General features: G+C 41.2%; 1 protein-coding gene across 1 annotated transcript in view; it reads right to left on the bottom strand.

Annotated features, from left to right (window-relative positions):
- Window positions 1–262: 262 nt before the first annotated feature.
- The window catches only part of EMB3101 (Tetratricopeptide repeat (TPR)-like superfamily protein), a 30,129-nt gene continuing 10,245 nt past the window's right edge, over window positions 263–20,146 (bottom strand). Inside the window, exons 2-3 of the mRNA XM_089404579.1 lie at window positions 4,918–5,134; window positions 263–4,799 (exon numbers count right to left, since the gene is read on the bottom strand). Of these exons, the coding sequence (XP_089260705.1) occupies window positions 5,021–5,134 (114 nt within the window). The 3' untranslated portion in view covers window positions 263–4,799; window positions 4,918–5,020. The remainder of the gene's footprint in view (window positions 4,800–4,917; window positions 5,135–20,146) is intronic.

Here is a 20,146-nt window from a genome sequence, read left to right as displayed (position 1 = left end):
CTAATACCATGTTAATTTTTGGTTAACATGTTCTTTGCTTAGGATAGTTACTTCAAAGTTCCATATTAGCCCATTTATCAATCCGTTTTATTTCCATTAGCAATCACATAAATCAATATCATATTGACAGTAACTAAAGAAATAACATAGACAATAAATTTTGAAGACAAGAGAACACAAGAATGTGGCTCAAGCTAGGAAAAAAACCCCAAGATGGGGAAACCCTTGATCAATTCTTCTTATTATTAGAATCAAATGTTCAACAAAGAGAGAACACAATAATTCAAAGTCAAGATCGACTTGCCAATTTCAGATCCAATATCATAGCCCTTAGATAAATAGATGGTCCAATCGCAGTTGCAATTCTGGAGCAGTCAAATTGTGCCCTCCTAAGTTGGTGACATATTGCTGAAGAAGCTTGGACTGGCTAGGGCTACTTGCAGTTCATCAAGGAGCTACTATAAATTGTTCAATTTGGACAACCATCCACCTAACATTCAAGACTACACGAATACATCATATATTATGATCACAAGTGCTGGAGTTTATTGTTGTTGCTTACTGCTCCTGGTTAGTGCATGGGCCACACTGCTACAATCCTCACAAACACACCCAAAACAACCTTCTAATGTTGTAGCCTCCCTCCAAGACAATAAGTCCTCCTTCTGCTACAAATTTGGGCTTATGTAGAAATTTTTCATTTCCCACCCCGGTTTTCAGTTTCACCTTATTTCTCCAAAATAGTTAAATGCCCTTTTTCCATATCCATACATTCAACAACAGGAAAATAAATTTTGCTGAAAACACAAATTCTAGAAATATGACAAAATGTTGGAAATGCAAAAATAAATATCAGCACATACAAACAGCGATTTAACACATTTAAACACAGTGATTTCAGTCAAGGTGACCCTGGAAAAACCCCCTACAACTCTTGGAGAAAACCAGTTCGAAAGCTCTTTCTTATTTCTGGAAAATGCTTTTACAGTAAGAGAAATATTCAGCAAAAAATCAGCAAGCAAACTTTTACAACTTATCTCGTTTTCCATGCCTCACAGCCAATTGGAAAAACTTGCAAACAGCAAAACAGAACAGCAATAAATGTTGTACGGCCTCCTCGATTTTTGTGCCCAAATTTCAGCCTTAAATGCTGTTGTACGGACTGCCTAGAAAAGTGTGCATGCTGCCATAAATGCTGTTGTACAGTTTTCCTCGATTTCTGAGCAAAAAACAACAATACGGCTGTACAGATTTCTGCCTGGAAAAGCATGCCAAAGTATAGCCACTTGCTATACGGCCTCCCTTGAAAAATGTGCCAGCAAACTTCAGATTTTCTGCTCCTCGATTTCTGTGCTAACTTGCTGTACGGCCTCCTTGGAATCTGAACCAAAACTGTTGTACAACCTTTCTAGAAAATCGTGCCCAAAACCTGCCTTTCACTGTGTGCTAACTCAGCTGTACGGACTTGCTGAAACGCTGCCTTGGAATGTGTGCCAAGCTACTGCCTCATTCTCCTCACTGTCCAGAAATCTCCCTTGCTCTCCTCTCAATCTGCTCATGAAGAATGAATGACCTTTTCCTCCTTTCCCTCCTTTAATCTAACCCTAAGTGACTTTTGGGGAATCCCTAAATCCAATGGCTGAAATAGATTGAGATCTAGGGCTGAGATTAAATGCTCATTTAAATCTCACTTTCTATTTTTTAATTCACCCCACTTTAATAAAGACCCACTTAGTCATTTATTTCCAAAGTCACTTTTCCTTTCTAATTTTACATTGACTTTATTAAAGTCACTTTAAAATTAGACTTTAGTAACTTTATCACTTAAAGTCACTTTTAAATTAGATTTGACTTTATAAAAATTATAAAGTCACTTTAGGAGAAAAATTAAATTCTTTTGGACACTTTTCCTAGGCCAAAGATCAAAGCCTTAGGGAACCACCTGTCCTCCGGTACCAAATTTCAACACTTAATCCAGCCCCAGACAATTGATGGTCTATCTAAGATGATAGATGATCAGGCTAAGATTACGGTTGATTATAATACTCGTATTCTTGAAGAGATTCAGAGGCAGAATAAGCTTATTCATAATAAGGATGCTCAACTTGATGATCTGCGTGCTCAACTTGGAATGTGGCCCACCTAAGTAGATGCTTACCCTCTCGGCCCACTGTTCAGCAAGATAAGGCCTACGACCTGCTTGAGAAAGGCTCCTGTAGGTGCGACGCACCTAGGAGAGAGATTTTACACCATAAAAAATACACCCAAGCACTCCAGCTCTTCCCTTATGCCTGCGATCAGCCTCAGGGATAACGCGGGCCTGCAACAGGAGATAGATATGCCCAGGAAAATCCTCAAATAAGCCTAGACGTTCCCTTAACAGGCTCAACCTCCTACCTAAGGAACTCGAACCATCAAACAGCCCAATCATGATGTCAACCTTGCCCTTCCTCCTTCACTGGGGTCCTCTTCCTTCTGCAGATATTTCAGAGAGAACAAATATGTGTAGTGGATGATCAAATGATGTTGGAGGACACTCTCTTTTATAGAAGATAGAGAGAGGTTCCACTTGATTAATTTACTCCAAGCCAACCTTGATAAATGGCACATGTGTGGGCTTGATTAAAAGACATATTTTTCCTTGACCAAATTTGATTATCTTTAGGTTGATTTTGGTCCTCTTGAAAAGATCAATGCAATAATCGTCTTCATCAAATGAGCAGTCTAAAGTGGAATTTGGCCCTAGTTGTCAATTTTAACATTATGAGAACAGAGATTGGTTGTTTTCGTTTACTGGATAAAGTGAATGGCTTTATATCAGATTGATTGCTGATATATGTAGCTATGGTTTGTCATTAACTGATTTGGTTATTGCAGAAAGAGTTTGCTGTCAGTTGTGCAGAGGAGATTGTATGGTTAGATTGAGCATAAAGTTTATATGGGTCCAGTCTACAAATTGTGAAACGTGACCTAAAGGAATTGAGTTTTGTTGTAGGTGGATGTAGTGTAAAAGATTCTAGGACGAGGTCCACAAAAGCTTGAGGGTTGGAGCCTTCAGTAAGGGAGTGTAGCTAATAGATCAAGACTTGGGTGCAAGGATTACTTGTCATTGTTACTCATTATTTGTGTTGTCATGGAGAATCCCTAACTCTTGTGTTGAAAGAAGAGATGTAGCACTAGGGTTTGTGATAAAAACCCTACAGGAGACCAAATGAAAGAAGACTACCATTGGAGACAATCTTGGAGCCTTGTGACTGTATGTTGCCTGGAGACTACAGCAAGAGCATGGAGCACTAGAGTAGAGAAACTTAAGCTTGGTGTGATGTTTAGCTGGTTAATACTTGGATGGAAATCTTTATATTCTATAAGTGAGATCCTCTAAAGGTCTCAATGCTTGTGTAATGCGAGAGGAGGTATAGGATTTACGACATGCAGACCCATGAGTGGACTAGGAGCTTTGAATACGAATGCTAGGGTTGTCTTGAAGACTCGCACTCGTGTCATGCAAGGTAGCGCAAGGTTTGTGTGATGTCAACCCTAGATCAAGATGAGCACTACAATTATGTGAAAAGAACAAGGCTGAACTTGGTGTTGGTGCTAGCTTTTGTTGAACTCTTGGAGTGGCTAGGAGTTGCTTGATGCAATACTTCGCTAGGTCATATTTGTTGATTAGGGTTTTCTGTTGATGGCGGTTACCCTAGCTAGGGATTAGATATATTCGAGACTCCTAGCTTGTGATAAGCTTGAAAGACAATCTTGTACCAACTTGTGATATGTTGTTCATATGTACTTGTAACTTCATTTGTTGTATATATGAAGTGTAATTTTCTGTCCAAACTTTATGTACTTGCTAATCTAATTTTCAACTTAAGTCATCATGGTTATTGAATAGTTTCTAATGCTGATTATGTATGGTAATTTAACATAACAGTAAACAGATTTTGTTGAGTGATTTGACAACTAAATAGAAGCTGTGAGGGCAGATTTGTGGTTGTAACGAATTTTCTATTTATAAGTTATGTTCAGAACTGCTATATGTTGATGATTGTGCCCCTCAGGTTGAAAGCATAGTTCCCTCGAAGTACATTGTTTATCTGTTTGTTCGACTGTGGGCTGCCTTATGTATATATACTTGGACAGAAGTGAAATAATACCTGTTGTAGTTTATATTTCAGATTCAGCAATAAAGTTGAACATCCATAAGAATTAAATCCTCAAATAACGAGGTGAAAAATAAATCCTCAAATAAATTAGGCGAAATTTCTGAAAATTGGAATTAGGTACAAATTCTGAAAGTTTCCACATTTTGTTTCGCTACTATTGTTGATTGTAATCACCAGACCCTTGACCTATTTTGCTCTTTAGAGGGCATTAATACAATTTTCAAATTTTTAAATAAATAAGTTTAAACCTTTCAAGAAAATGGAAAATAAAAGGACTAAAATGTTTCGAGTTTGATTCCTTTTTGCGGTACATGCCATGATGTCAATACCCACAACCTACAATTGGTATCTCTTATCTGAAAATTGCTTGCCAATCAATGGTAAAAAATGCAGTATATTTCTACTTGACTGAAAATCAACAAGTAATTTTCAACAAGTCGTCAGAAATCTTTACCATAAACCCCCCGAGTCACAATCGATGTGGCAAATATGATTGTGGATTAAGTTCAATAAATACAAATAGTAGATTCCAAGTACCACATTATTTGGTGAGCTACGGTAACCCCATTTATGATGAACATTGGGAACCATAACAGCTTACCAAAACTAGAGACAGCGGTAAGAACTGTTGAGTAGCTGGCAAAAACACAAAAGCACAAACATATGTAAGTATTAAAAATACATAGTAAGATAGGATCTTATTAAGAAGAATTTCAGGAAATACGAAAGTGCTGGATTTGAAGATTTTCTGTACCCAAATTCTTGAAATTGCTGTCCCTTCTCCTTGTGAAGAACTTCCCCCAGTTAAATTCTTTATATATGGGTGGATTTTCCTCATTGACCAACTCAGGTACAGGTCACACCATCACATAATGTGAAGGAAGTAAAAAGAATGGGACAGAGAACCTTTCCTTCTTGTCATTCACCACCACCCTGTGTTCTATGCTCTGATATTTGTCATTGCTCCAAACCTGCATGACACAAAATCCTCAAAAAGAGCTTTATTTTGATTTTGTGAATTTGTTTCTATGGAAAATATAGGGTGCTTAGAACAGAAAAGGTTGCTACTAAGGCGCCATTGACTAATGCAATGTACTTAACCAAATAAATCTTGCATCAAACATTTTGTCAATGCCTGTTTCTTCTGGCTCCTCTTGTAAATAAAGAGAAATATTGCTTTATTGACAGAGGCAACTGAATATTTAAATTGCCACAAAAAAATTCAGTTGAGAAATCAATGAGTTTTCATTGTTTTTGGCACTTGGAATTCACAGTTCTGCTACGCTGGACACTTACAAGCAATAGTGACATGGTTTCTTGCCTTCTCATTGCAATCATTCGCAAAGAAAGTATACTTACAAAACACATAAACATATGGTTGCTTGGAATTTTCAATATTATGATTATATGAATCCATTTTCTCTGAATTTGTGATATATATGATGTATTTGTTCCCACATATAAAGTCTAGCAAGTATCCTCTGGGGGAAATGAATCGGGTTTGCAAATCAAACAGCTAGGGAGCTGGGGTTTGAAGGATTTGGGAATATTCTCCAAGGCCTTAGCTGATAAATCGACTTGGAGGTTCGTCTCCGTAACTAGTATCTGGCAGGAAGTCATCTTTGGGAAGAATATGTGACTCCAAACTTCTCTGGAGTGAATTGGATCACCCCAAAGGATTTACAATGGGGCCTCACTGTTTTGGAGGTTCATGCTCAAAATTTTACCATTGATCACATAGCATCTAAATATGGGAGGTGGGCAACAGGAACCGAGTGCCAATAACTGGAGATCTCTGAATAGGTTCTGATTCAGATTATATTATCAGCAAAAATCTGAAAACAAATTTGACAGCCTGCAATCTTATATATCTGTCAGCCCTGGCTTCTGAGCATCTCTTGGTTTATGGGCATACAATCTGGAAGCAAGGTCAGCCAGTAGAGATACCAAAATATCCTGCCAGATTAGACAAAATTCCATAATAACGTGATTAAATCTAGTATATCGCTCACTGATCAAGAGGATATTACCCCCTGAAATGACAGGTTCATTTCTGCTTTTCAATGGCATTCTTCGAAAGGTAGCGTTATAGCAGGTGCTTGTGAGTTTTGAGAGCTTGGCATCAAGGATGATTCTAGGAGCGCAGTTCTATGATGATCAAAGCCTTTTGTGTCTTTTATTATTCTTCACAGTTTTCACTGAGAAGAATCTGTGGTTATAGCTATTTTTCAAACTATTATAAGCTGTCTGGTTGATACGTTTCTAAGGCAAATTTGATTTATACAGTAGAAATATCTAGATTGGAAATACGGGCTCAAAGTTTTCTAATGAAGATTTCAGCCTCAAGAAAGCTTTATTCAAAAGATAATCTGGGTCAAGAACTGTTTTCACGAAGACAATGAGCAGGCTTGGTCTTCCACAGCTGAACATGTCCCTTCCAAAGTTCATAACAGAGATATTGCTATGGACCTGGAGATGTTAAAGGCCAGCAGTAGAGACCTCATTTAGCAGGTGATTCTCAGTGAGTAAGCAGACAGGGTTAGGAGAGGATGAACAGCATAAATAAGTTCTCTCTGTTGAGCATCAGCTTTGAGGAATTTCTATGCTTTGAATGTAGATATCAGATGCTGGTTAGATGGGTTGTAGTACCGGTGCTTTGTAGGTGAGTTGCAGCACTATTCTTGGTGGTCCGTGCATATTTAGAATCTGCTCTTTTAAGCTAGAGGGTGCTTTAAGCCAGCAGGTACTACCTTGCTTGCTGAAGAATTTTTTGTTGGTTCAATCCCCTTTGAGAAGTTGATTCTTGGTTGACTTGTTCAAAGGTGGTTAAGGCTGCACAAACTACGAGGGCACACTAATTGCTCTTCAAGAGCACATGCATACACGAATGTTTTATTGAGGTGGTGGTTATTATGTGGACGAGGAACTCCTTCCTGGGGTGCACTTTAGGGAAGAATATTTTTTTGTTTCAATCTAGTAAAAGTGGTCCACAAAGCTCGCATACCAAGGACGCACTTGTTCAAAGACTATTTTATGTTTTTTATTGGTCAAAAGGCTTCTAGAAGAAGCACTCTATCCACTACACTGTTAGTTTTTTATGGTTGGGTAGCATCGGACAGGTGTTCTAGTCTCGACTTTGGTCAAATAGGCTTAGGAACACTAGAACTCCAGAACCCAGAATAAGTTTCATGAGAAAACACCTAGAGATGACTCAATTAAGTTAATTAGTCAATAAGGGAAAATGATTAATTGACAGGAATTAATTGAGAAAGGTGATATTTCTCTAGAAACTCACATGGATCGAATCATAAATGATCTTTGCCATTGACGAGGACTTAATCATGGCTGTTGGTGAGCCACAGAGAGATTATGAGAGGAGGTCGATGGGGTTGGAGCTAAACACACAGGAAGAGCAAGTTTCCTTGGCAGATTGGTTTTCCAGAGAGCAACATTCAGCTAGAAGAATTCAAGCCAAAAGGAAGCAGAAGCAAGAGGGAGATCAGTAGCAGATTTTCGAAGGAGGATTCTAGATCCAGAAGAGTCAGGAGAGGAGGCCGAATTATTTTCCCAGGAGGCTGCACAGGGACTGCGCAGGTGCCTCAACAGGGAAATTAGATTCAACTGGGAAGAAGGTCATTTCAAGTTTCAGAGGCCAAAGATATTTCCCAGAGGGCAAGAGAAACACTTCCAGAGGCAGCAACAGGCTAGATGACTGATTCAGGAGCAGATCCAGACAGTGCGTAGGAGGGACTGCACAAGCACTACATAGAGGCTTGTGCAAGGGTTTTCCAGGGCTAGAATTCAGAGAGCAAATTGTTGCCGGATTGCTTGAAGAGAAGGGAAATTTTCCCTTGATAATTTTGCCAGTATTTCTCTCATATGCTAGATTAAGCATCCAAATTGTACTCAGATTTTTAGTGTTGCATAATAATAAAAACCTCATCTGTTGCACTGGTTTTCCCGCATTGTGTTTTTCTAAGTACAATTGTTCAAAAATAAATGTGTCAAATTTTTATGTGTGTGCATCTATATTTTTTTTGTGCGTGCAGCGTTTTTATTTGTGAAAAATTGTAGTGTGATTTATTCGTTGTTTGTCATAGCAAATAAACTGCATAATTAATCAGTTAAAAGAATAGATTTCCAGTTGCTGCAATTTAAGGAAAATTTCTCATGGTATCAAAGTAAGTTTGACGGATCAAAGGCTCAGAAACAAAGAGGGAAAAATTCGCAGTTCAGAGGGAGTAGCAGCACAATTTCTCCAAATTTGCGCAGAGCTGGCTAGGCAGTTCAAACTACTGGGCAGAGGGGTCGATTTTCCAGTGCAAGTGGCAAGGAAATTTGCAAAGCCCAGTAGCAGTTCCAACAGGCAGTGGTGAAACCGAGAAGCACTTTCGGTGAAGCAAATCAGTAGTTTTGTTAAGTAGATCTGGGCGTAGTTGTTTTTGAAACAGTTTTGCAGTAGCAGAATCAACATTGGGTGGAAGAGAAAAGGCACACATCGAAGGAATTTTTCAGAGGGTTTCCAGATCCAGTGTACAAGAGGAAATCCATGATTTCCAGTTGCCGGTAGCAGAAGCAACAAGTACATCTACGCATTTCAGGAGGAAGTGCTAGCAATCGAGCAGGAATGAGGAGATTCCTCTTTATTTTTCCAATAGTGAGTTTTGCAGAAAATGGCCTCAACAAGACTTTGAGATTAGGATAGGCTAGAAGGAGCCTTGAGTTATTGTATATGGAAAGCCATGATGACTTTCCTGCTAGATGAGCATGGTCTGAAGACATACACAGAGAGATTTGTAGCCGTATCGACAGACCCGCAATAGCTAGAAAGCTACAATAAGGAGATGGCCAAGGCGAAGCGGTTGATTCTTGATGGAGTTCGAGATCATGTAGTCTCATACATTGTGGTCAAAAATACAACCAAATAAATGTGGGATGCTCTCGTAGCACTATACGGGAATCCTTCTGAGAATCGGAAGATGTTCCTGAAGGAGAAGCTAAGAACCACTAGGATGAGAAGGGAGAAGGCGTTACACCCTACCTCACCAAGATTCAAGATATTTGGAATGAGCTTGCCGCAGTTGGAGAAACAACACAAGAGGCTAAGTTGGTGTGTGTAGCTATCAAAGGTTTCACCGAGGAGTGGGCTACTTTTGTCCAAGGTATTCCTAGACGAGATCAACTACCAGGTTGGGATCGATAGTGATTTCATGCAAGAGGAGATGTGACTTGCTCTAGTCAAGAGTAGTACTGAGGTAGCAACAGAGGATCGAAAAGTGTGGAGGAGGAGAATGTAGCCCTTGCATCGAAGGGAAAGGCAAAGAAAGGTCCTAGTCAGGGACAAGGCTCACAGGGAGGAGAAAAGAAAAAGAAGGATCTGTCGAAGATCAAGTGCTTCAGATGTGGTGAGTTTGGTCACTACAGTACCTAGTGTCCTCAGAGGAAGAAGGACAAGAAGGAGAAGCAGGAGCAGGCAACAACTTCGACAGAGATTGACCAGTTGTCCTCCAGGTTGGAGGAAGACTTCGCTTTGTATGCAACTATACCTCCAAGAGAGAGGTGGGGAGACATTGAGCTCTAGACCCAAGAGTTGCAGAAATTCAGGCAAGGTCCATAAAGGAGCAGCAACAGTTGTCGATCACTCCTCATATGGATCATTACCCTTGCTACAAGGGCCCACAATATGTAGTAGCAAATGGACCAGTGTCAGATGGCGCAATCAGTTATTAAAGGATAATTGCAGCACTAGTTGTATTCAGATGTTGAGGGGCACAGACCAATTGAAGCGCAGACATTCTAAGTGGACAGAGCAGAGGCTAGTAGCAGTCAAAGTCTCAAGAGACAGTTGCAGTTCAAAGGACACAGTTGATTCAGAGGATAGTTCTCAGTTGCAATAGTTGCATCAGCAGCAATAGCATGAGATCAGTTGCAGCACAGAGCAGAGTTGTCAGTTGTACAGGTTGTACAGTGCAATGTCAGTAGCAGCGCAGATGCAGGGTGGTTCAGCTACAAAGTGGCAAATGAATTAGAGTTGCGCAGTAGTTGGTGAGCAGTGGCAGGTTATCACAGTTGTCAGATATCAGCAGAGTGTATGGGAGGATGTTATGAGATCATCTAGAACATCTTCCTTGCTAAGAGGGAGTGTTACTTTTTGATGGTTGGGTAGCATCGAACAAGTGTTCTAGTCTCGACTTAAACAAAGAGACTATGAACATTAGAACTCCAAAACCCAGAAAAAGTTTCAAGAGAAAACACCTAGAGATGGCTCAAATAAGTTAATTGGTCAATAATTAATTTTTTCCTACGTTTAACTTAGGGAAAATGATTAATTAACGAGAATTAATTGAGAAAGGTGAGATTTCTCTAGAAACTCACATGGATTGGATCGACTCAAAAATGATCTTAGTTGTTGATGAGGACTTAATCATGGTCGTTGGTGAGCCAATGAGAGATTATAAGAGGAGGTTGATGGGGTTGGAGCTAAACACATAGGAAGAGAGAGTTTCCTTGGCAGATCGATTTTCCAGAGAGCAGTATTCAACCGAAAGAATTCGAGCCAGAAGGAAGTGGGAGCAAGCGGGATATTAGTAGTAGATTTCCAGAGAAGGATTCTAAAACTGGAAGAGTCAGGAAAGGAGGCCAAATTATTTTCCTAGGAGGCTGCGTAGGCACTGCACAGGTGCCTCAAGAGGACAATTCGATTCAACTGGGAAGGATGTCGTTTCAGGTTCCAGAGGCCAAGGATTTTTTTCCAAAGGGCAGGGGAAACACTTCCAGAGGCAGCAACAGGCTAGACGTTTGATTTATGAGCAGATCCGGGCAGTGCATAAGAGGGACTGCGCAGAGGCCTGTGCAAGGGTTTTCTGGGGCCAAAATTCAAAGAGCAGATCGTTGCTAGATTGCTTGAGGAGAAGGGAAATTTTCCCTTGATAATTTTGCCAATATTTCTCTCAGATTGGATTGCTAGATTAAGCATCCAAATTGTACTCAAATTTCTACTGCTACATAATAATAAAACCCTCATCTGTTGCACCAGTTTTCCTGCATTGGGTTTTTTTCGAGGACCATTGTCCAAAAAAATTGTGTCAAATTTTTATGTGTGTGAATCTATATTTCTCAGTTCCTGTTTTATTTCCGCAGCATTTTTATTTGTGAAGAATTGCAGTGTGATTTATTCATTGTTTGTCGTAGAGAATAAAATGCATAATTAATTAGTTAGAAGAATAAATTTCCAGTTGATGCAATTTAAGAAAAATTTCACATACACTTCGTAATTGCATGCATATCTACAAGAGTGCTCTTATGAGTACATCCAACATTTGCAATTTATCTTGGAAAGTGCCCTCATCACGGAGCCTTACACTTGGCAACTGCATGCATATCTACAAGAGTGCCCTTATGAGGAGTACATCCAACATTTGCAATTTATCTTGGAAAGTGCCCCAATCATGGAGCCTTACACTTTGGCATTCATGCACCTAAATTAGGATGCGCCCTACCTCTTTAGCCAAGCATTTTTTTATTATTTTGGAGATGTATTTCTTGAGGAGCGCTTTGCGCATGAGGACAAATGGCACTCACATTTCTTTTGGAGGTAGTTATTTCTTGAAGAGCACCTTGCACATGAGGACAAATGGCACTCACATTTCACCTTTGCGTGAGCATGAGCTTGAAGGTTGAAGATGACATGACATCATATCCACCTTGAAGATAGTATCTAGTATTTTCCATGAGCCTTTTTGTCCAAATTCTCCCACTTCCAATTTTTTTTCAATATTTTCCTTGTTGAAGAACCATATAAGGAAAATATTATTTTATTGTAGAGGAGAGTTGAATTAAAACCTATATTAAGGTTTCCTCTCTCCACTTGCAACTTCGGATTTCTGGTGTGAGTGAAAGAGCTCTAAGTTATGGGATAAATCGTCTTTCTTTTGTTTAAAGCTTTGTATAGTTTTTGTACAATCCCTATGTGTGGTATAATGTTTTAGGCACACCATTGGAAATCTCTTTTGCAGGTTTATGAATGTCAAAGACAATAAAGGGCCATAGATAAACATGGCTGCTTTGTTGGAAAGGGATAGGGTAATTGGTTTGCTCCTTCTCATCTCTCTTTTGTGCTGTTTACCTTCAAGATCAAAGCATTGTGTATTTGGTCCAATTTTTCCATTATATTTTGTAGATAGTATTTGGTAGAGGCCACCCATTTGATTGCCTTGAGTAGTGGATCTATGATATACCCTTCCCACCATTAAACTTGTAGGTCTAACAACCAAATTAGGGTTGCTATAGGGCATCTCACCTTGATTGCTTATTGCCTCTAATCCTCCTTTAAAACCACCTTTGGAATTGCATATATGACCCCATAGCCCATGCAAATAAGGCACTAGTCATTCCCCTTCATCCACTGCACCAAAACTTAAAAATATAAAAACATTTTCCTTCTTTCTTTTTATGTTGCTAAGCTCTCTTTTTCTCCCACTCCATACTACATGAACTGATCTTAGTCAACCAAAGGGAAATCCCCCCCAAGCTAGATTCCAACTCATTTGAAGTAAGACAGGCAAGGCCACTATGGTGACAATGGGTAGCTTGGCTAGGCTTTCCCTTAGGGTCTTACATTTGTGATTAGGGATTTTGCACCAAATGAGAACCTAGGAGGTAGTAGGTCTTAAGAGCACTCAGCCATATAGGAATGTGTACACCACAGATTCAAGGGAAATCAAAGCATGTGGTTTACTTAAGGATCTTCGTGTTAAGATAGTTGCCTATCCAAATATCTCATTGTAATGGAAGCAGTTGTTATTGATGTCACAGATCCATGGGGTATATTATTGTCAAGAAGTGGGCCATCAATCTAGGAGGCTACATTCAGATGGATTTGTTATATGTTTCCGAACCCACATGGAAGAAAACATATGTCACATTGGATAGGGAACCAATGATGGGATATCATTTTAAGGATCTGAATGATCCAAATGAATGAGTTGGTTTGTGAAGAAAAGAACTACGAAGTTACACTATTTTAGCTCATTCCATAGCTCTAGAAGTTAAGAAAATTCCCAAAGAAACAAGTGAATTTGCTTGGAGAATGCACTTTGATGGGGGCTAGTGTAGAACAAGTGTAGGCGTTGGAATTGTTTTCACATCTCCTCAACGTGACACCAAGAGCTTATCTTACATGCAAGAATTTGATTGCACATATAACATTACAAAATTTGAAGCATTATGTTTAAGTCTTAAATTGGCAAGAGATATGGGTATCAAAGTCTAGAAAGTTACAGGTTATTGTGAGGGAATGGTTATGCAAGGTAAAAATCAATTTGATGCCAAATATGACATATTGAAACGATACAGGCATGACTAATGGACACCAGAGTTGTTTGATACATTTTCCATTGAGGTAATGCCAAGAGAAGAAAATATGAGAGTTGATGCATCGGTAATGGCAAATGCACTCTTTAGCCTTGTGATGAATTAGTTTCAATAGAGAGTAAGATGGAGATTATTTTCAGACCTTGTGCCCCTAATAATTTTGAGTGTTGGCAAGTCTTCCATAAATCTAGGTGGATATTGGTGGCCACCCACCTGTGCCACTAGCTCAGAGCATACTTCTCCATCTTGGTAGTTTTCTACACTTTTTTGGATCCTGAACTTCCAAGGTTGTTTTGACTCTTGAGGCCCTAAACAATGTTTTTTTGATGTGGCAAGGGCCTAGGTAATAGCCATAAGGTTTTGCTTGGGCCTAGTCGAAATGTGTACTTCTTGGCTAGACTTTTCCAACATGGCTACCAAGCACATCAAACGAAGATCGTATGCAAAAGTTACAGCCCCGAGAATATGATGTACCAACTAACCCCATTAGGGCCAAAAACCTTTTGGCGTTTCATCTCCTAGGTTAGGTTTTTGGATGTTTAAGGTTTCCTCATTACTGCTTTATGTTAAAAAGGGCCTTTTGGTCTCATTTTAATGTGCTTGGGCGAATGTGCATAGTCGCCACATCTCTTCTTAGATATAAGCTACTACCATTCAAGCAAGTTTGTTTCATTCTACATTATTTACAGTTTCAGCACATTCCATTTATTAATAGAAGTCAAGTTTTATTGTATCTCTGTGTTTTTGCAATAAATTTGTATTTAATTTCATTCCACTCAAAAATCCAGATCATCCATGTTGATGTGTGTTGCTCTCCAATTTGTATATGAGGTATATGTGAGTTGGTCATCACATGGTACATTTAAATTGAGGAACCATTTCTTCATGGGAGTTTTCTCCATTGTATATTGCTCCAACACAAGTAATTGATCCATATAAGAATGGAAGGAAAGAAGGCTAGGATTGCTACAATGTGCTTAGTTGTAGTTGAGACTTTTCCAGCACCAAAGCATTAAATGTTGTAAAAGGTGCTTGAAATGATGTGTGTTGTAGCATCACATACTTCAAAGAATCGAATGACTTCATCAACAGATGCAATCTGTTGCAAGTTCGAGGATGTCTCAAATTGGTTCTTTTTCACTAAAGGATCCTCAAATGGTTACAATTTTGGATCAACATATAAAAAAAAAATTGGTTTTCCTTAAAGGATTTTGACTAGAAATAGTTAAGTGTGGATTCCCTTCCAACCAACGATCCATCATCTCCAGGTGCACAAGAAAGACTTGTTAAGTAATGGACATGATAATGCAAGGACATTCTAAATGGGCAATATTCTTTTGCTTCATTTTCAAGGTCTTTTCAGTCAAATAATTGTGCAAATACTAAAGGAGTACCTTCTCGAGTTATAGAACATGCGCTTTCATCCAATGTATTACCTAATTCTTAGCGGTTGTAAACCTAAATACAATTCATTGGAAGAAGTAAAGGATCTGATATATCTTATAGCAAAACACTGACACGACTGGTTTTTTGTGAGAGAGCTGAGAGAGCCCGCGCCTCCCTCCCACGCCTGCCCCTGCTGCTGCTGCGTACCCTCTGCGCGCCTGCACCTAGCAGCGCTGCTGCTGGGCTGCCTCCTCTGCCGGACTGCTCCCTCTGCCATCCTGGGGCCTCCTGCCCGCTTCTCTTGGGGGCCTGCGGCCCTTCCCTCCCTCTGCCTTTCGCAGGAGCGCCTCTGGCGCTGCTGATACCCTCTGCAATGGATCCACCAAACAAAGGGCAAGATGACCTGGAGAAGACTTTTGCCTCATTAATCCAAGAGAATACCTCTGAGAAAATACGCCCCTCTGCCTCAAAGTTCATCAAGAAGCTGGATGAAATCCCGGAAGTCTCGCTCCCTCCTGCCCTTCCGAGGAAAGCAGCAGTTGCCCTAGCTGATCGTGGGTTGGTTGGCCAGTTCACGGGACTATGGCCATCCCCCCGAACAGTTCAGCGATGGGTAGAAAGGAACTGGAACTCAATGGTCCAAGGGAAGATAGAAATAAGATTCTGTGGGAGGGGATTCTTTACCTTCCTTTTCGAAACGGTGGAAGATCGTAATCTCATCTTCAGGAACAGCCCCTACTTCATGGACACCAGAGGCCTTTATCTAAACAGATGGACTCCTGACTTTGATCCAGAGATGGATGTTCCGAGTGCTGTTCCGGTCTAGGTCCGTCTTCCCCATCTGCCCCTCCACTGCTGGGGAGATGAATCTGTGAAAGCCATAGGGAATGCTGTAGGGAAATATATCGACAGATCGGAACCAAAGGAGAATATGCACGCATGTGCAAGGATATGTGTAGAAGTGGACCTGGGGAAAGGATTGCCGGAAGCGATCAAACTTAAGGTGGACCAGTGGACGCATATACAGCAAGTGGACTACGAACAGCTGCCGTTCAAGTGCAAGGTATGTCACGAGTATGGGCATTTTGCCAATAGATGTAGTAAAAATAAACTTGTAGACTCTGATAACAATGTGGAAGCTCCGGAAGAAGCATGGGAAATTGTAAAGAAGAAAAAGACAAATCCTCCCCCTGGAACCTCCTCAAAGCCCCCTATTGATAACTCAAACCCTCATTCCCTTCCAACCGGATCTGACCCTTCTTTCCCCTCCTCCTCCAACCCTTTCGAATCCCTATCTGCTGAGGACCCCTCCTCCCCCCCCCTCTCTCCGAGAGGTCCCAAATCAACCCCTCCCTCCCCCCCTCAGACTTCCCCCCCCCAAACTGTTGAAAGAATCTTAACAAGGAATAAAGCGAAGGAAAACATCACATCCACAGACCCACCCAGAAAAGTTGGAAGGAAATCAAACAAAGAGATAAGGGATGAGAATGCCGCAAAGGAAATGGCCACAGGGACCCAACAACCAATGGACACATATCTTGATAAGACCAAAGGAAGCGGGGAGAAGGTAAAGGAGAAAGGTGGAACTCACAACAAACAAAGTAAGTGATGAATCTGGTCTCTTGGAACTGTAGGGGGATGGGCTCCTCCCTAAAAGCTAATGCAGTCCGTGACCTTCTCAAATTGGAACACCCAGACTTTCTACTACTTCAGGAGACCAAAATCACCGAGCAGGATTTTCAAAGCAGTGTGAAAAGAAGCAGAAGCTATGAAGGAATAGCAATAAGCGCAGCAGGAGCCTCAGGCGGAATAGGTACAATTTGGAACAAAACTAAATGGAAACTCAAAGATAGCAGGCAGAACAGATGGTGGTTAAGACTAGATATGCAAAACATATCTAAGACAGAAGACTACACGATATACAACATTTACGCCCCCCCCCCTCCCTCATATCCGAGAACCAAGGAGGCTTTGTACCTAGGAGACACATCACGGATAATGTCATTCTAATACAAGAGGCAATACATAGTAGCATATCCAGAAAGGAGAGGGGCATGGTCATTAAACTGGACATGGCGAATGCCTTTGATCGAGTAAACCACTCATTCCTCAAGGCAGTCCTAAAGAAATTTGGTATCTCAGAGAACTTTACTAACCGGGTCATGGAATGTATCTCTCATAATTGGACAGCTCCCCTTATCAATGGAAGGCCCTGCAGCGCCTTCAAGAGTTCTAGAGGCTTGAGGCAGGGATGCCCGTTGTCACCATTTCTCTACATTATAATGGCTGAAACCCTCAGCTTGCACTTGGAGAACAAGCGAAAATCAAAAGAAATAACAGGGGTGGACATAGTTCGCGGTTCAAAGGGAATCAATCACTCCCTTTTTGCAGATGACACTCTGCTGATAGAGGGTGCTTCCAGCATTATTGCCCGGAGATTCAAGAGCACAATGGAAAGGTTTCTACAAGCCTCTGGAGGCAGATTGAACAACAACAAATGCATGATTTACACCTGGAATGTTCCAAGAAACATAACCCAGAGAATATCCATAATTATGGAAATACCCGCACAAGGGAATTGGTCCCATTTCATGTATTTAGGGCTGCCTTTAGCCAAGGAAACTATTAAAGCTGAGATCTGGGTAAAACTAATCGAGAAGCTAAGAGGGAAACTACAAAGCTGGGGAGTGTATTGGCTTAATTTGGCAGGCAGAACTATCCTCATCAAGGCCATTCTTTCAGCCCTTCCAATCTATCAATTTGCTACTACCCTCGCCCCGGCAGGCATCCATAAGCACATGGAACTGATTATCAGAAGTTTCTTGTGGCAAGGAGGAAAGCAAGACACAAAGAAATTCAGCTTGGTAAAATGGGATAAGGTCACTCTTCCCTTAGAAAAAGGAGGAATCGGAATCAGAATTCCAAGACTCGCTAACATGGCAATGGGCTATAAACTAGTTTGGAGAATTCTAAATGAGAAAGGGGCTTGGTGGACAGAGGTCATCAAGAGGAAGTACTTAAATGGGACCAATAGTAGCATCCTCTCAGAAACCATCACTGAAAGACAGTGCACTCCTGTTTGGAAGCTGATCAAAAAGACACTTCCTCATTTCAAATCTTGCATCTCCAGGGCTCCGGGGAATGGCAAAGAAATAAATATCTGGGAGGACAGGATCATGGGCAAGGAAGCAAGGGCAATGCTCCCCAACTTCAGGGCCCTGCAAAGGTGGATGGCAGAAGCTAAGATCAAATCTCTATATGATCTCTCTCTATGGGATCAGGACTGTTGGATAGGCTGGAGGCCTCTCTCCCTCCCGGATAACCTCAAGAACCCCTGGACTGAGCTCAAATCCTCTTTGATAGGCTCAGCCCCCACAAACAGAACTGCAGAAGACAAATATGTCTGGGACCCCAATGGGGGAAGTTATACGGTCAAGGAGGGATACAAAGTTCTGCAAAACGCCTCAGCAATAAACAATTGGCCATTTTACAAAGTTGCGTGGAGAACTGAGTGTTTGCCAAACGTAAAGTTTTTTAATTGGACCCTTCTGCATGGTAAAGTCCTCACTGCAGAAAATCTCAGGAAGAAGGGCATCCATGGACCTTCAATTTGCTGCATGTGTAGGGAGGAAGAGGAAAGCAGCACTCATCTATTTAGGGATTGCCCCTTCGCAAGAGCTTGTTGGAACCACATTATCAGCCCTCTAAGCATCAGTGATCTCCCCAACCAAATCAATCTTCTTCAGAAACAATGGGTTAACAGCTTCCCTCAAGCTGGTAAGTGTAAAGGCCTGGTCAAAAGGATATGGAACAGCATCCCTGCTAATCTTTGCTGGCAGATATGGCTCGCTAGGAATAAGTGTATCTTCAAAGACAAAAAACCAAGCATTTCCAGCGTTCTTGCCAAAACAATGGCCCTCATCTCTGAGACCATTGAGGCAAATGGCAGAACTCAGGTAGAGCTGGACTTGGCAGATGAAGGAGTCAAAGAATGGATCAGCAAGTTCAAACACAAAACGGGAACTAAGGAGCAAGCAAACACGGAAGGAAGGAAGTCAGAATGGAAATTGAGAGGAACGAAAGAAGAAGTGAAACAGTGGATAAAAAATCAAAACAAACCTACCTTGTACTTCGATGGGGCATCAAAGAACAACCCGGGCAAAGCGGGAGCAGGTGGAATTATCAAACACTGTCAAGGAAGAAACATTGCGACTTTTGAATGGGGCCTGGGCACCATGACAAACAACAAGGCGGAGGCATACAGCCTCCTTCTTGGGACAGGCATAGCCAGGAATCTTGGTCTAAAAAGTCTCTTAATAATGGGCGATTCTGCTATTATTATAGCAGCCATGACATCGGGAAGAGACTTCAAACAAGTTGCTCTAAACAGAATCAAAGAAAGGATTATGGAAAACATTAGGACTCTCGGGGAAGTCTCATTCAAGCACATCCTCAGAGCAAATAATGGAGAAGCAAACGAACTAGCGAATAAGGCAACTGAAAGGCTAACAGGTCAAGTAAAAGAAAATGAAGTTGTGTATGAGAAAACCATTCCCTAATTGGATCCCCCTCAGCGCCTCGTCCATGAAGCCCTGTCACCTCAGGAACAATTTATCCCGTACCTGGTCCTTCCCCAATCCTCCCCTCTACTCCAACTGGCAACATTGGAAATCCAAGCGTCCTCATGATCTGAACCACAATTCTGAGCCATATCTCACCGGGATCTTCTATCTGATCAGCGCAGACATCTTCAGGATTTGGGATCTTATCCTTCACCTCCGCAAGTTCCTTGGCAGCAGGAAAATCATCACAGCTGAACTCTCCACTTCCAAGAACAGAACCGTCCAGAACAGATTAGAGCTCATGAGGCTCCTCCAGGGTCCTATAAATTGCAGTCGCACTTCTTGCAACAGCACAGCTCAAGAGGAGTATTACTCTGCGTCAGTCAATAGCAGTTGTGACTTATGCAACCGCTTATGCTCCAAGTGTAGGTATCTGGTAGAAGAATTCAACTCACGGGAAGCAGAGCTCCGCTACGAGCCCCTGGTAACTGTGGTTTTATTCTTTGTTTTTTATTCGCTGACCGTTTCATTTCTGAAGTGCAGCAGGGTCTTTGATGTCTCCTCTCAGCCCACTCTCAGGCCTCTAAGTAATCTCCACTCCCTAGTGAGATTACACCCTAGTGGCATCGCCTTCCCCTCTACGTTGCTCCCATCTCCTCCCAC

This window comes from Pinus tabuliformis, chromosome 2_2 (assembly GCF_031772625.1).
Source record: "Pinus tabuliformis cultivar Carrire ecotype Pingquan chromosome 2_2, CPIR1, whole genome shotgun sequence".
In the NCBI taxonomy this organism is placed as follows: domain Eukaryota; kingdom Viridiplantae; phylum Streptophyta; class Pinopsida; order Pinales; family Pinaceae; genus Pinus; species Pinus tabuliformis.
This window is presented reverse-complemented; position numbering and strand designations above follow the sequence as displayed.